This window comes from Cololabis saira, chromosome 2 (genome assembly GCF_033807715.1).
Source record: "Cololabis saira isolate AMF1-May2022 chromosome 2, fColSai1.1, whole genome shotgun sequence".
NCBI lineage: Eukaryota > Metazoa > Chordata > Actinopteri > Beloniformes > Belonidae > Cololabis > Cololabis saira.
In genome coordinates, this window is record NC_084588.1 from 45,662,926 (window position 1) to 45,676,942 (window position 14,017).

Consider the following 14,017-nt stretch of genomic DNA (forward strand, 5'->3'; position numbering starts at 1 on the left):
CCAAATAAATATCCCTCCTCTCATTCACGCAAGAGCTAGCCGTGCTGGAGTTTTAAAATAAACATAAGCAGCGAGGGCCGCTTATGAAGCCAACTGTAATAGGGTTCATGTTACAGTCAGAGACAAGCAGTTCCTGGCAGCCGGCCCAAAACCTTCCCCCGGCTCTTCAGACTACAGCTTGTACCCAACGGAGACTCCGGGGTCATTGTGGGTGAGTCCAAAGGTTTTTAGCTGATGCTAAGCTAAGTAATCATCCCTGGGAGCAGCGGCTCATGCACACATACGAACAAATCCTTTGACGTACCAGTAACTGTTGTCCGTACACAAACACGTGATTCTTGGCAATGTCTACGCGGTCCCAGGCCAAAGTCAGGACCAGCTGATCGAAGGCAGTCGCGTTTGTACCTGAAATGCACAGATGCAGCCGTGTTTATACACACAGACAAATACATTATTCACCAGCAAGTAAAATCTTATTAAACGTGCATCCGCCAGCGAGCGGGATTAGAGGGGGTTAGTAGGCACAGAGCACTAATACACTCAATTACACACTAATACAGCCACAGAGCAGATTAGAATACAAAGTAAATCTCTGTTCAGTCCACTGGTCTCTTCCGCAATAATTAGCCTGATAGCCCTCAGAGATCCATTGGATTCAAATGATGATTTCACAGAAAACAGTTGAACCGAAAAAAAATGAATCCAATAGTTTTCAACTCGTACGTCTGCCTTAAATCTGTATGACGGACTTTAGAGTTTGTTTAGCACCTGAGTGCTGGCATTTCTCCTTTTAACTTTCAATTTTATCCCCAGTCTGCAAACTGAACAGCTATTTAGTTAGAAATGGAAAAATAATTTAAGCAGCATTCAGTACTTTTAAAAGGCTCGAGATAGGGCTGGGCGATTTTGGACAAAAATAAAATCCAGATTTTTTTCTCTGAAAACCCGATTTTCGATTTTGATTTCGATTTTTTTGGTAAAACTACAAAAGTCAATGGAATAAATTGTTTCAAATATTTTATCTTTATTTTTAAAGAAAAATAGCAATCAAATTTCCCTATTGGGAATGAAGTGCAATTGAAAGATACTGTAAATCCTCCTTGAGTTTAGTAAAGTGACAACATTTACAATTTTCTTGACCAAACAAAGATGACTAGACGAGCTCTGTCTGTAATGCAGCCAGCTGCAAAAAAGGAATATCGATTTTCCGATTTTCCTTTTTTTAACATCATCTTGATTAATAAGTCCGATTTAGATTTAAAATCGATTAATTGCACAGCCCTAGCTCGAGAGCTTTTCCGCACCAGGGTCCTTTTGGAGAACTTATTCAAATGAGTGAACGATGTGCCTATAAAGAAAATATGTGTGAGTGGACACCTCAGGAACATGAGGTTTGTTTTACGAGTGTCTAAAACTTTTTCGGATGCATTGATCAACTGAAGTCACTTAAAAATTCCTGCTTTTGTGCAAATGAACTAGAACAGGGTTCAGAAGCAGCAAGAAAATGCTGCACATACCTTTGTTTTGCACAACACCACCTTCAATTGAAACAGGACTTCCATCATTGAAATGAAGAATGCCTGTATTGCAGCAGCAAGGTTGAGTGTGGATCTTTCTTTATTTCAAACGTCCTTTTGGCAACTTTAAAACAGAAAGTCACTTCAGGCTGATAGGATAACCCGAAACCCAACTTTATTCATAGCAAAGGTAAGGAGCGGTGCGTCCGAGAGACGCCAGCTCCATGAATGTTAGTGTTGGAGTGAGGAGTTCATCTGAATGTGAGGATCGTGACCTCCTCAGGAGCAGAAAAAGGGGCACACGGGGGGAAGTGTGTTCTCAAAACATATCGATATCAGAAGGAAAACATCTAAAGAAATATAATAATCTTGAAATCTTAAGCTCTAAATGCCAACCAATGCAAAATATGACTAGACTTAATTAAATGTATTTTATTTCCTAAGCCTTCGTTTAAGGACAGAAAAGGTTTGGTCACACACTAACCTTGGAGTAAGGCCCTCAGAATGGCAACGTCAATCTCCTGGTGTTCCTCGGAGCTGATGTCAAACACAGTGATCTGTTTTCCAAGAAACAAGATAGCACTCATGAGGATCCCACAAACATTACCCTGACGTGCCCAACTGTTTTACTTCGGTGCTTCTTTTACTCTACTAACAGTAGAATCTCCAGCTATTGGCCATGAACAGCAATAAGGAAAAGAATTACAAAGTAACAGAAAGCTAAATATTGTTTCCTTTGGGGTTTTTTGGGGGGTAAGCAGTAAGTCAGTACTTTAGTTTCACGATTAAACTGGTCTTTCTGCACCTCCTCTGCAGACAGCCACTCCTGCACGAGCTGGTGTCCAAGTGTAGAGAGCTCAACCTTGCTGTAGAAGTTTTTGCAATATTTTGAATTTCTGCATGAACAGGACTATTTTGATACTATTGGTCAGGGGTCTGCAACCCAAAATGTTGAAAGAGCCATATTGGACCAAAAACACAAAAAACAAATATGTCTGGAGCCGCAAAAAATGAAAAATTTGTATCAGCCTTAGAATGAAGACAACACGTGCTGCATGTTTCTATATTAGTTAGAACTGGGGGGAGATTTTTTTTTCATTATGCACTTCGAGAAAAAAGTCAAAATGTTGAGAAAAAAGTCGAAATGTCGAGATTAATGTTGAAGTACAATCTCAAGAAAAAAGTCGAAATGTCGAGAAAAGTCGAAATGTCGAGCAAAAAGTTGATATTTTGAGAAAAAAGTTGAAATGTTGAGAAAAAAGTTGAAATGTTGAGAAAAAAGTCAAAACTTTGAGAAAAAACTCGAAATGTTGAGATTAAAAAAGGAAAAAAGAAAAGAGTAAAAAAAAGAAAAAGGAAAAAAGAAAAAAAGAAAGAAAAAAAAAGAAGGAAAAAGGAAGAAAAAGAGAAAAAATGGAAAAAGAGAAGAAAAAAGAAAAAAAGGAAAATAAGAAAAAAAATAAGAAAAAAGAAATAAAAAGAAGAAAAAAAAGGAGAAAAAAAGAAAAAAATAAGAAGAAAAAGAAAAACAAGGGAAAAAAAAAGGTCAAACATTTTTGAAAAAGCTCCAGGAGCCACTAGGGCGGCGCTAAAGAGTCGCATGCGGCTCTAGAGCCGCGGGTTGCCGACCCCTGAACTAGGTGATACTATATATCCGTCAACATCCAAGAACCATGAACAAATAATCAGCAAAGTTTTAAAGGTTCAATTCTTCTAAAATGTTCCCAAACAAACCAAAAAGCACACAGGGTTGTAGTCCAGAGCGAAGCACCTGACTCCGTAACCAAGTTATTACTTCTCCTAAAGCCCGGTCGCGGAGACGCTCGCCCACTGTGTAATGCTTTTAGAGCCATTACTCCACTGGAGAGCTGCACATTTTCTTTCACTTATCTCGGCAGCTTCTGGTTTACAGAAATTCTCTTTACTCGGCTGTAATGACCTTTTCAAATTGATTTCACACTGATTCACTCACTAACTGAACATGAAAAGAAGCAAATATGAATGGGATGTGACTGAAATAATGTGATTGTAAAAGCACAAATGAGCAGAAGTGTACCAGTTCTTTGCTCTTCATGCACTCCATCAGAGTCTGAAAAAGATGAATGGCATCACTCTGGCTGAAGTTGAAGGTTTTCTTGATGGTTGCGATGATGTCCGTCTCCACCCCGTCAGGGAGACCTCTGTAGAACAATTACAGAACAACGGGGTTGGCGTCACACTCTTCATAGGATAAGGCCAAAGGATGTATCACTGACTGCTCATCTGCTGCCACAAGATCTTTTAAGCAATATTTAACGTAAAAACCAAGGAGTAGCACAGCAGTCATTCCTTATTAATTACATATGATTTCAGAGAACTGTAATCCCACAAGTGAGAGATTACTGATACAGCAAAAAAACTGGGATAGACAAAAATATTTGCTTATTGAAACAGCATCACAGCTGATTTTCACACTTAAATTCTGGTGTAAAATATACAGTCACTCACTAGTTTGAGGTAAAAAACAACAACAAAGAAAAACCAAACAAGAACACTAATACAATTATTCTGAAGATAGTTTTCTCTTAAGTCGAGAATGACTTAGGTATTTACAAGATTCTTTATTAATTTTAAATGTATTGATTTAGCTCTTTGAGACCATAATACAGGACTGTCTCAGAAAATTAGAATATTGGGATTTTCTGTAATGCAATTACAAAAACAGAAATGTCATACATTCTGGATTCATTACAAATCAACTGAAATATTGCAAGCCTTTTATTATTTTAATATTGCTGATCATGGCATACAGTTTAAGAAAACTCCAATATCCTATCTCAAAAAATTTGAATATTCTGGGAATCTTAATCTTAAACTGTAAACCATAATCCGCAATATTAAAATAAAAGGCTTGCAATATTTCAGTTGATTTGTAATGAATCCAGAATGTATGACATTTTTTTTTTTTTTTTTATTGCATTACAGAAAATAAAGAACTTTATCACAATATTCTAATTTTTTGAGACAGTCCTGTAGGTCTGAAATAGAAACTGCTTAATTGTAAACGTGTCATCGGTTTAAGTACACTTTGATCGGAGTGAGATCAAGTGATGCCTAATGCAGAATATTCTACTTATCTACCCAATAAAACTCCCATGTTTTGTTGTCAAGCATGTTTTTCAACTCCGCCACCATTATTGCCACTAAAAATCACAGCACCTGCGTGTGTTTAGTTTTTTCTGTTCGGCTGCTCCTCATGTTTCTGCTGTCTCACTGATGGACTCCACAGTTCAACTATGCTCTATTTACCGGGCCCCGATAGCTCCTATTACTGCACGTTATCAGTTCACACAAACAGCTCCAACATGAGAGACCCACCTGGAACCACCTACACATTTGGTTGTAAACATACAATTATATAAGCTGCTGATACAGAACTATATTATCCTTGTACTAATATCGATACAATTTTGCACTTTGAGACTACCATTAGTGTACTTCTATAACATGAAATATATATTGATAACTGAACACAGAAAAAACCCCACTATTATCAGTAAACATGATTATCTAATGCCCCTGCCCTGGATCTGTACATGTCCCAGCTACCATGACCTTTTGTGTGAACTTCGTTATGTAACAGTATTTGTTAAGATTTAATTGGAGTGCCAACAGAAGAAATAGAAATAATAGTAATAGAAATGATATTACCGTATTTTCTGGACTATAAGCCGCTACTTTTTCCATAGGTTTTCAACCATGCGGCTTATTCAAAGGTGCAGCTATTCTGTGGATTTTTCTTCCACCGCTCGGGGCGCTCTAACCGGAATTAGAATCAAAACTAAGACAAAATAACTGCAAAGAAGAATACGCTACTTCTTCTTTAGCAGATAGAAGTCGGTAGAAGCAGATTTCAAACAGATAAACAGATAAATAAATACCGGTTATTTTCTCTTGGTTCTGTCCCGTTTTAATCAGCAAAGTTGCTGCCGTGTTAAAAGACACTCGTAAAAGACACATGATGTAGACACACTACATCATTTACAGTTCAAAATCCTTCTGTACATGTAGTAAATATCTAATCTAACAGCATAAATATCTGCGGCTTGCATATCTTATTTTTTTTTTTAAATAGAGTGGATGCGGCTTATATGCAGGTGCGGCTTATAGTCCAGAAAATACTGAAATTTAAGTCTAAATTTCAGTATTGTTGACATTTTCTGTGACAGTCAGTGCCAAGGCTGGGATGTTTTCATTTTAAAAAGAAAACAAATGAGCCATCAAATGCTGCCAAATAGAAGAATCGAAAAGATGAAACAAAAAAAAAAAAAAAAAAGGTCAAGAAAACCCCTGTCAGATCAATAAATTAATTAAGATTATTCTCCTTGACAATTACTTTTAGACTAAACATCCACCACTTAATAAAACACCTGCTAAAACCTTGACAGTCCTTTATTTTTACCAAATTCCCAGAAGGTCTCCTCGTACAAACTGGTTAATGTTACACCTGCTCCGGTCTATTCTTACCCTCCTATCACACATCTAATATTTAATTCAGGGTTTTAGTAAGTAGGTCGTCATCACCACAATGGTGACTGGAAAGATTTGGAGCTGGCAGACGAAGCCTCCAGTTGCTCTGTGTTTGTTTAACCTACCCTCCCTCCTCCGTCTGCTTGTGGACGTAGGCCAAGATGTCGGCGGCGCGGCCAGTTCCCTCGCACACGACCACGGGGACGGGAGGGCTCTCCTGCAGGTACTCCAGCACCGTCAGGATCACGTTGGGACCACCTTCAAATATCAGCGCCACAACAGGAACACCCTGACCAATTCCTGCAAGAGCAGATACATGGTGGATGTAAAGGAGTTTTACTGCACTTCTCCAGTCTGCATGAGTACATGGAGCACTTCATTCTACCATCCGCACAGTCACAACTTTAAATTTAGGCTTGTGTTACATAACCTCCTTCAGCTACAGCTGCAAGCCTCTAAGAGCTGCATGTTAATCAAAGTGCGAGAGAGGTTATCGTGTGTTTTCCAGCATGCTGAGGCAAACTGCCAGTAAAACAAATCATTCATTGCCCTTCTGGTTGATACAACTTTCATATTTACTGGTACTTGTCAATATTTTACATTTCAATAAACTTGACCCCTTTTAAGTAGGCCTGTGTTGAAAAAAAACGATCGAAATCTAGATCGATTCTCATATTAATTCCTAAAAATCGATTCATATGTCTAAAGATCGATTTTTTTTCTTTTTTTTTTTATGTATTTTTTTTTTCATCATTACATTACAAATTTTGGTTATTTTTTTGTTTATCCCCAAAAAAGGAATGTTTTGTTGGACACGAGAATAACTGGTGGCATGTTTTTGCCTTTAAATATGTTTAAAGGTATGAAAACATTAAAGTGTTAAGTTATAATTGCATAAATTTCATTACTTTATATACTGTCTTGGGGTTACATTTGCAAAAAATGCTAAAAACCAAATGCTCAAAAATGAAAAACCAAAATAGACAATAAAAACGGAAAGTGGGAAAAAATAAAACCGATTTCATCCGTCTCTGTTTCCTCCCTGGATCTGTTTGGTAATTCTGACCCACACGATGTTTCTGAAAGCAGTTCTATCAGCATTCTGGGAGGTGATTGGTCCTTACAGCATCATTAGCTGCCAATACTTGCTGTTTAATCTCAATATAATACTAGTTGTAATATTTTTCATAACTACAGTCATATAATTCATGCAACAGCTCAAAAAACATTTTTAATAACTCTAACCCAAATCAATATCAGAATCGAATCGAATCAAATCTTGATAATCGATTCTGAATCTTAAGAATCGTAATCGAATCGATTCTTGACATTTGAATCGATCCCCAGCCCTACTGGAGAACTACGGCTGATACAACATTTGGAGAATCCAAGACAACTGCACAAATGTAAACAAATGTAAAAACACAGTGCAGAGTGACATCTTTCTGGTGTTGGAACTTTAATTCCTCCAATAGGCATTAAGTAACAACATTATTTGAGACAGTATAAGTATCTATATGTGTAATATGTAGCACTGTAAAGGGACTTGCTGCTTAAGACTGCGATGGGAGGAGATGTATTGTTGTTTTTCTTACGTGCATGTATTCTTTGCAGGTTGATGTGTTTCTCTAGGTCACGCCGCAGTTTCACCTCAGCGCCGTACTTGCCGACCGTCCCATCGTCCACCAGGAGGAAATGGGAATGCAGATTGTTGAGAACATTTAGTTTGCTGAGAGGATTCAGCAGCGTCTGATAAGGAGCTACGATCTGGATCGGAGACATAAAAAAGGTAAGGAAGGTAAAGATCATGGTAAAGCAGAAAAACATACGTTTTTTTTGTGCGATTATTTCAATTTCAGTTGTCTCTTACATCTTTTCCAATAAGATCGTTCCTGTTTTCAATGACTCCCCACGATGCGATTCCAATAGTGCAGATTTTCTTGGATGATCTTGAACAGTGTTCTTTGAGAGCGTCTCCCACATGCTTGGCCACACCTTTGGATGCATTAAACAGAACAATAAACTTCCACCATATTTCCAATTGTATTATAGCTTCTTTATCACCTGAAGGAGAATTAGAAGGTAAAAACAGAGACGTTCAATAAACGAGACAGCCCACTACGGTTCGGTTTCCTGTATCTTTGTCACGTGACTGCCACGCCCCTTTAGGAGACAGGAAGTAGGTCCTGATTTTATTGAGTCCTATGGGAAAAGTGAACGTGAGCACAGATTATTAGCATTTCCTTCGCCCCATAGTAACCTAAGTAAATATGGGTTTTTCAAAAGCCACAAACCTTTTGAACATTCTGACACCAAAATGGCAATTTTCAGACCGACAGATTAGGAGAAAATGAACTTTGTTTGAGACCTGTCTCTGTCTGAGCAACACACTCTCGCGAGATTTGGCTCTCATCGTTTTCCAATCGGATAAAATGAAGTTTAAAACTAAAATAAAACTTGCTTCTTTGCTTAATAATACTGTTATTTTTATTATTTAAGTCTTTTTGGAAGAAAGTTGTACTGTATCTAGTGTTTTATGTTCCAAAACAATGTGGGGAGAGGGGCGGCCACGCCCACTTAGGAGACAGGAAGTGTATACCATTTCATACCATTGGCAGTAACGGTAATGCATTATCTTCTGTATAGAGGATCTTTGGTAAAAATAACTAGTTAAAAAAAAAAGAAAAAAAAAGGAGAAATATACTGAACGGTGTAGCCACCAGAAGAGGCCGCAACACCTGCCCATTTTACCAAAATTCCTCCAACTGGACAAGTCTCCAAGAAGTGCATTAGTCGGAGACTTTTTCTGTGCGTCACAATCCTCAGTTAATGAATCTCATGGATTCAGCAATTATTCGGGAGCCAGGAGACAGTCGCAGCTGGCCAGGGTGCCAATGAGGCATTAAAGGTAATCACTGGTCTGAGTAATTGACCCTGTGAGTAATGACTTAAACACTATGATCAGGCCGCAACATCTGCACACCACGCTGTGGCTGCAGACACACCTCGCCCACGACTCGTAGTCAAATGACATGCTTAGAAGCCGATATTACAACTTCTGCTACATCAGCGCATCGCCCTCACGACGGCTGTGTTTTTGAGTACATTTGCATGCAACGTCAGTGTGACCATGCACTAAAATAACAGAATAGTTATCCAGCTTGTGTATTTGTTATGCTTTGTATGCATTTGACAGTATACTGAAGACATTTTAGATTAATTGGTGAAGTTTGGCCAACCGTATTTTCTTGACTATAAGCCGCTACTTTTTTCATAAGTTTTCAACCATGCGGCTTATACAAAGGTGCAGCTATTCTGTGGATTTTTCTTCCACCGTTCGGGGCGCTCTAACCGGAATTAGAATCAAAACTAAGACAAAATAAATGCAAATAAGAATACGCTACTTCTTCTTTAGCAGATAGAAGTAGAAGCAGATTTCAAACAGATAAATAGATACCGGTTATTTTCTCTTGGTTCTGTCCCGTTTTAATCAGCAAAGTTGCTGCCGTGTTAAAAGTAAGGATCTATTTAGGTACAAACATGTACATCATTTACAGGTCAAAATGGTTCTGTACATGTATTAAATATCTAATCTAACAACATAAATATCTGCGGCTTGCATATCTTTTGTTTTGTTTAAATAGATCGGCTTGTATATCTTTTTTTTTTAAATAGAGCGAGTGCGGCTTATAGTCCAGAAAATACGGTAATTGCAAAAACAAAATTGAGTTATTTAACATTGCCAGTTTAATTGCTTTTCATTGGTAGAACAACCACGGCAAACATCGGTCACCCAAAGTTAATTTCAAGCAAAGCTTTGCCACCTATGGACGACAAAAACAGCATTGTCCACCATGTCGAGACAATGAAAGGAAATCTAAAGCACAAGCTTTTATATTGTTTGGTGGAGAAAAAATTACATTTGAAACACAATATTATGGTTGAGATGAAAAAATAAATATCCACTTTTAACAAAGCCTGCATTACTTTTTTCAGAGCACATACCCGTGTTGACCCCTCCGGTCAGGATCCAGGCCCCGGTGGTGACTGCAGCTTTGATCAGGCCCTTTCCCACCACCTGCTTGATGCGCGGGTGCAGCTCAAAGTTCTGAACTCCTCCATGGACAGAAATGAGGATCTTGGGAAGCTCCATGTGCCACTCCTTCAGCATCAGCCGTAGAATGTTCTCTGGCCGAGTGTCGTAGGCCAGGCGCGCATACTGTTCACGTTTGTGAGGGAATAAGACAAGGAAGCTTATGTGAACAAATAAACAAACAGTTAACATTAACATTAACCCTGACTTTCCAAATCTAAAGCATGTTAAATGTCTTTCTCTGCATCACATTTTTCCCCAGTAACCTCCAACTTTTACAATGAAAACAGGAGTATCAGGTTGTAAAACCTAAGTAGTTAAGGATTCACGTTGACTTCAAACTGACACCAGATGTCAGAATTCCTGCTGGACAACAGCAGGTTGGATTGGCAGTATAAAAAAAAAAAAAGATAAAAAATGTCAGATATTGCAATCAGTAAATTTCTCCTACTTATTATTGTGTATTTAAGAATAAGTTGATTATCAACAGCAAGAAATTGCCATATATTAGGGGTGTAACGATACACTAATCTCATGATACGGTACGATACACGATATTGAGGTCACGATAACGATACGATATTATAGCAGTATTTTTTTAACAACCTTGAATGAGGAACATATGACTGGAAAAATTTGTCTTTTATTTGAAAGACAAAAAATACAAAACAATGCTGTGCATTTGCCCTATTGTTTCAGATTGTAATGCTTTATAACTGTTTAAGTTTTAAGTAAAAATAGTAAAGTAAAAGTAAAGTAAAAATATTTTGCCACAAACTGAATAGTTTCTCTCATGTATGATTTGACTTTTTTCTTTTCCAGAAATTTAACAACTAAAATTAAATAAATAAATAAAAGTAAATAAATACATACAATTTTACATCATAAAAAAGACTGATTCATGCTCACCTTATAAGTGTAAGAGGAGATTTATTTTTGTTAAGAAGGTTATTTTGGTAATTCAGGGTTCATTATTTTATAAATATATTCTTTATATAAATATAAAGTATACCAACAGTGTAAGGTGTGTTCATCAGGAGGGGCAGATGTAACACGTGTCTGAAATTGAGTGTGGTCAGAGGTATTTTGCTTTCTGCAAACTAAAAACATCTGAGGGAGTTGCCAAGTGTATTTAGGCAGGTATCAATATCATGAGTATTAGCATTCCCCCTGTGGTACCAGTGAGACCAGGCTGCTGGCTCCGGGCTCTGCTAGCTTTATTATAGCCTCTTAGTCTTTGTTTGAACATTGATCCTGTTCAGCTGGGAGATGATGTTTTAAGTCTGCTGTCCCAAACGTTTTTAAATCTTACAGGATGGAGTAATTGCTTATCTGTATCCTTCCACCATGAGGACCTGTTTATCAAGCTATGCCATGGTGCATTTACTCACCAGAAGTTTAAAAAAAAAACAGACCAAAAAAAAAAGATTTCTGAGTAGGGCTGGGTATCGATTCAAATGTCAAGAATCGATTCGATTCCGATTCTTAAGGGTGCTTTCACACCTGTGGCCCGTTTGTTTTGTTCCGATTCAGGGGCTGAACCGATACAGTTGTTCCGTTTCTCGTTCGTGGGGTTTGTGTTCACAAGGCAAACGTCTGTACCGTTTCAAAGCTGTTAACAAATTCCATGCGCGAACCAGCTGCTCTCTGATTGGTCAAATGAACGCGGAAGGAGTTTCCTCTTCTGTACCCCGGGATAAACAACACGCCCCTTTCAGCGCAGCGCAGACCGCAGACGCGGCTTTGGCTGATTTATGGTTCCGCGTTACACCAACGTAGAGCCTACGGCATAGAGTACAACGTAGGCTTTGCGTCGATTTAACGCGGAACCATAAATCAGGCTTTACCCATTAATTTATGTGCGCTCGGCGCAGAGCGGAGCCCGGCAGCGGGCGCCTGCTGCAGCCGGGTTTGGGCTGCGCAAACCCTGCCCGAATTGAACATTGTTTAATTTCAAACAAAGTTTAATTTGTGCCGTGCTGGGAAGACATCTCGCACGTCCAATAGGAGAGGAGTTGGTGGAGGACCGACTCCTCTCCTTGCGCCGCGGCAGCACACACACAATGAATGGAGTTGTCTCGGTTGCTGTGTGGATTATGTTCTCACTCCAAATAAAAAAAATGAACCGTTTCAGGTCTCGATTGGAATCGGGCCGAGACCACCTCTCCTAGGCGATCTCGGAACGCTTGTTTTGTACCGTTTCAGAGCGCGATTGCTGTGTTCACATATACCAAACGTTCCGATCTTTAGGGGGAAACGTTCCCTGTATCGGAACAACTGCTTGAAACGGTACAGGTGTGAAAGCACCCTAAGATTCAGAATCGATTATCACGATTTGATTCGATCCGATTCGATATTGATTTGGCTTAGTGTTATTTAAAATGTTTTTTGAGCTGTTGCCTGAATTATATGACTGTAAAATAACTAGTGAAATAATAATTTCACAATAATTATTGTAAAATAACTAAGAAATAAATAACTCAAACAGGCCTTTCAATATCCATTTAAAGTGCAAAAAAAGAAAGAAATTGCAACAGTTCATGCAGTAAACAAATCATTTCAGTTTATCTAATTTATTCTGTTACCACGCACACATATTGCATTTGCATTTGAGCACATTACATGCTTGTAATGTGAAATGTGCTTTATAAATAAAATTGACTTGACTTGACATATTGCCATGAAGCACCTGGCATTTTTCAGAAGTGTCATGACAAACTGTGTGTCCGACTACTGGGATTAAAGTTCACCGGGCGAATATGTAATGATGAGGGGAGAAAAAAATAAAATAAAAAAAGAATCGATTTTTAGGAATTAATATGAGAATCGATTTAGAATCGGAAAATCGATCTTTTCAACACAGGCCTATTTCTGAGTGCCTTGCCTAAAGGCAATGCACATCCTGAAAATGATCCACGTCCATCAATAGCTGATCAATTAACACATTCCTGCAGTGACCCTTCCCCCTCCTACCTTGGCTCTGTATGAGTGAGACCCTCCCTGGAAGTTGATGACTCCATAAGCATCGGTGGGGCTCGCCTCCGTGTGCTTTTCCACGGACCACTCCTCCAGCTCGGGCATAGGCAGGTTGGGATTTTCACCCAACTTCACATCGGAGTACTTGGTGGCCACGCTGGCTGTGAAGCCAACGTGCTGCCGCACCAGCCGCCCACAGCAGCACCTTCAGAGATAAATCCATGTTAGAGGCGTCACACGAGAACACGCCACACAGTCACCGGGCTGCACCAATCAGTGTCATGCATTCTCCTTCCTGCTGTGATGTGAACCACTGGCATTGATTTAGCCCTTTGACAAAATCAGCTTTGGTTTTTTTTTTAGAGGTCAATTAAATATGGTAGACCGTCACACGGGCTGGTGAAAGAAGCAACACTCCCTCACCCATCCGCAGAGAGAAAAAACAAAAAAAATCAATAACAAAAAACCCTCTGTTAAAATTATTCTAATAAACATTAAATTAAATGTCCTTTTTGCAGTCAAATTACCTATAAAAAAAACAGATCATAGGACAATTATAGTGTTAAATCAATTTTTAACAATCAGCAAGAGTTTTTTTTTAAACAGTACAATATTTTCTGGACTATAAGCCGCACCTGCATATAAGCCGAATCCGCTCTATTTAAAAAAAAAAAAAAGATATACAAGCCGCAGATATTTATGTTGTTAGATTAGATATTTAGTACATGTACAGAAGGATTTTGAACTGTAAATGATGTACATGTTTGTACCTAAATAGATCCTTTCCTAACAATGTTTTTTAACACGGCAGCAACTTTGCTGATTAAAACGGGACAGAACCAAGAGAAAATAACCGGTATTTATTTATCTATTTATCTGATTGAAATCTGCTTCTACCTACTTCTATCTGCTAAAGAAGAAG

The 14,017-nt window shown here is 38.5% G+C and overlaps 1 protein-coding gene and 1 long non-coding RNA gene across 2 annotated transcripts in view; one reads left to right on the forward strand and one right to left on the reverse strand.

Annotated features, from left to right (window-relative positions):
* Positions 1-14,017, reverse strand: part of LOC133464448 (transient receptor potential cation channel subfamily M member 7-like) — a 62,328-nt gene that overhangs the window by 33,869 nt on the left and 14,442 nt on the right. The window contains 8 exon segments of the mRNA XM_061746444.1: positions 305-405; positions 2,002-2,074; positions 3,574-3,697; positions 6,152-6,326; positions 7,622-7,793; positions 7,897-8,021; positions 10,032-10,245; positions 13,093-13,300. Of these exon segments, the coding sequence (XP_061602428.1) occupies positions 305-405; positions 2,002-2,074; positions 3,574-3,697; positions 6,152-6,326; positions 7,622-7,793; positions 7,897-8,021; positions 10,032-10,245; positions 13,093-13,300 (1,192 nt within the window).
* Positions 166-10,355, forward strand: LOC133464455 (uncharacterized). Its single transcript, XR_009784483.1, has 4 exons — positions 166-211; positions 6,182-6,249; positions 7,641-7,815; positions 10,023-10,355. It is a non-coding gene; the product is annotated as an uncharacterized LOC133464455 (long non-coding RNA).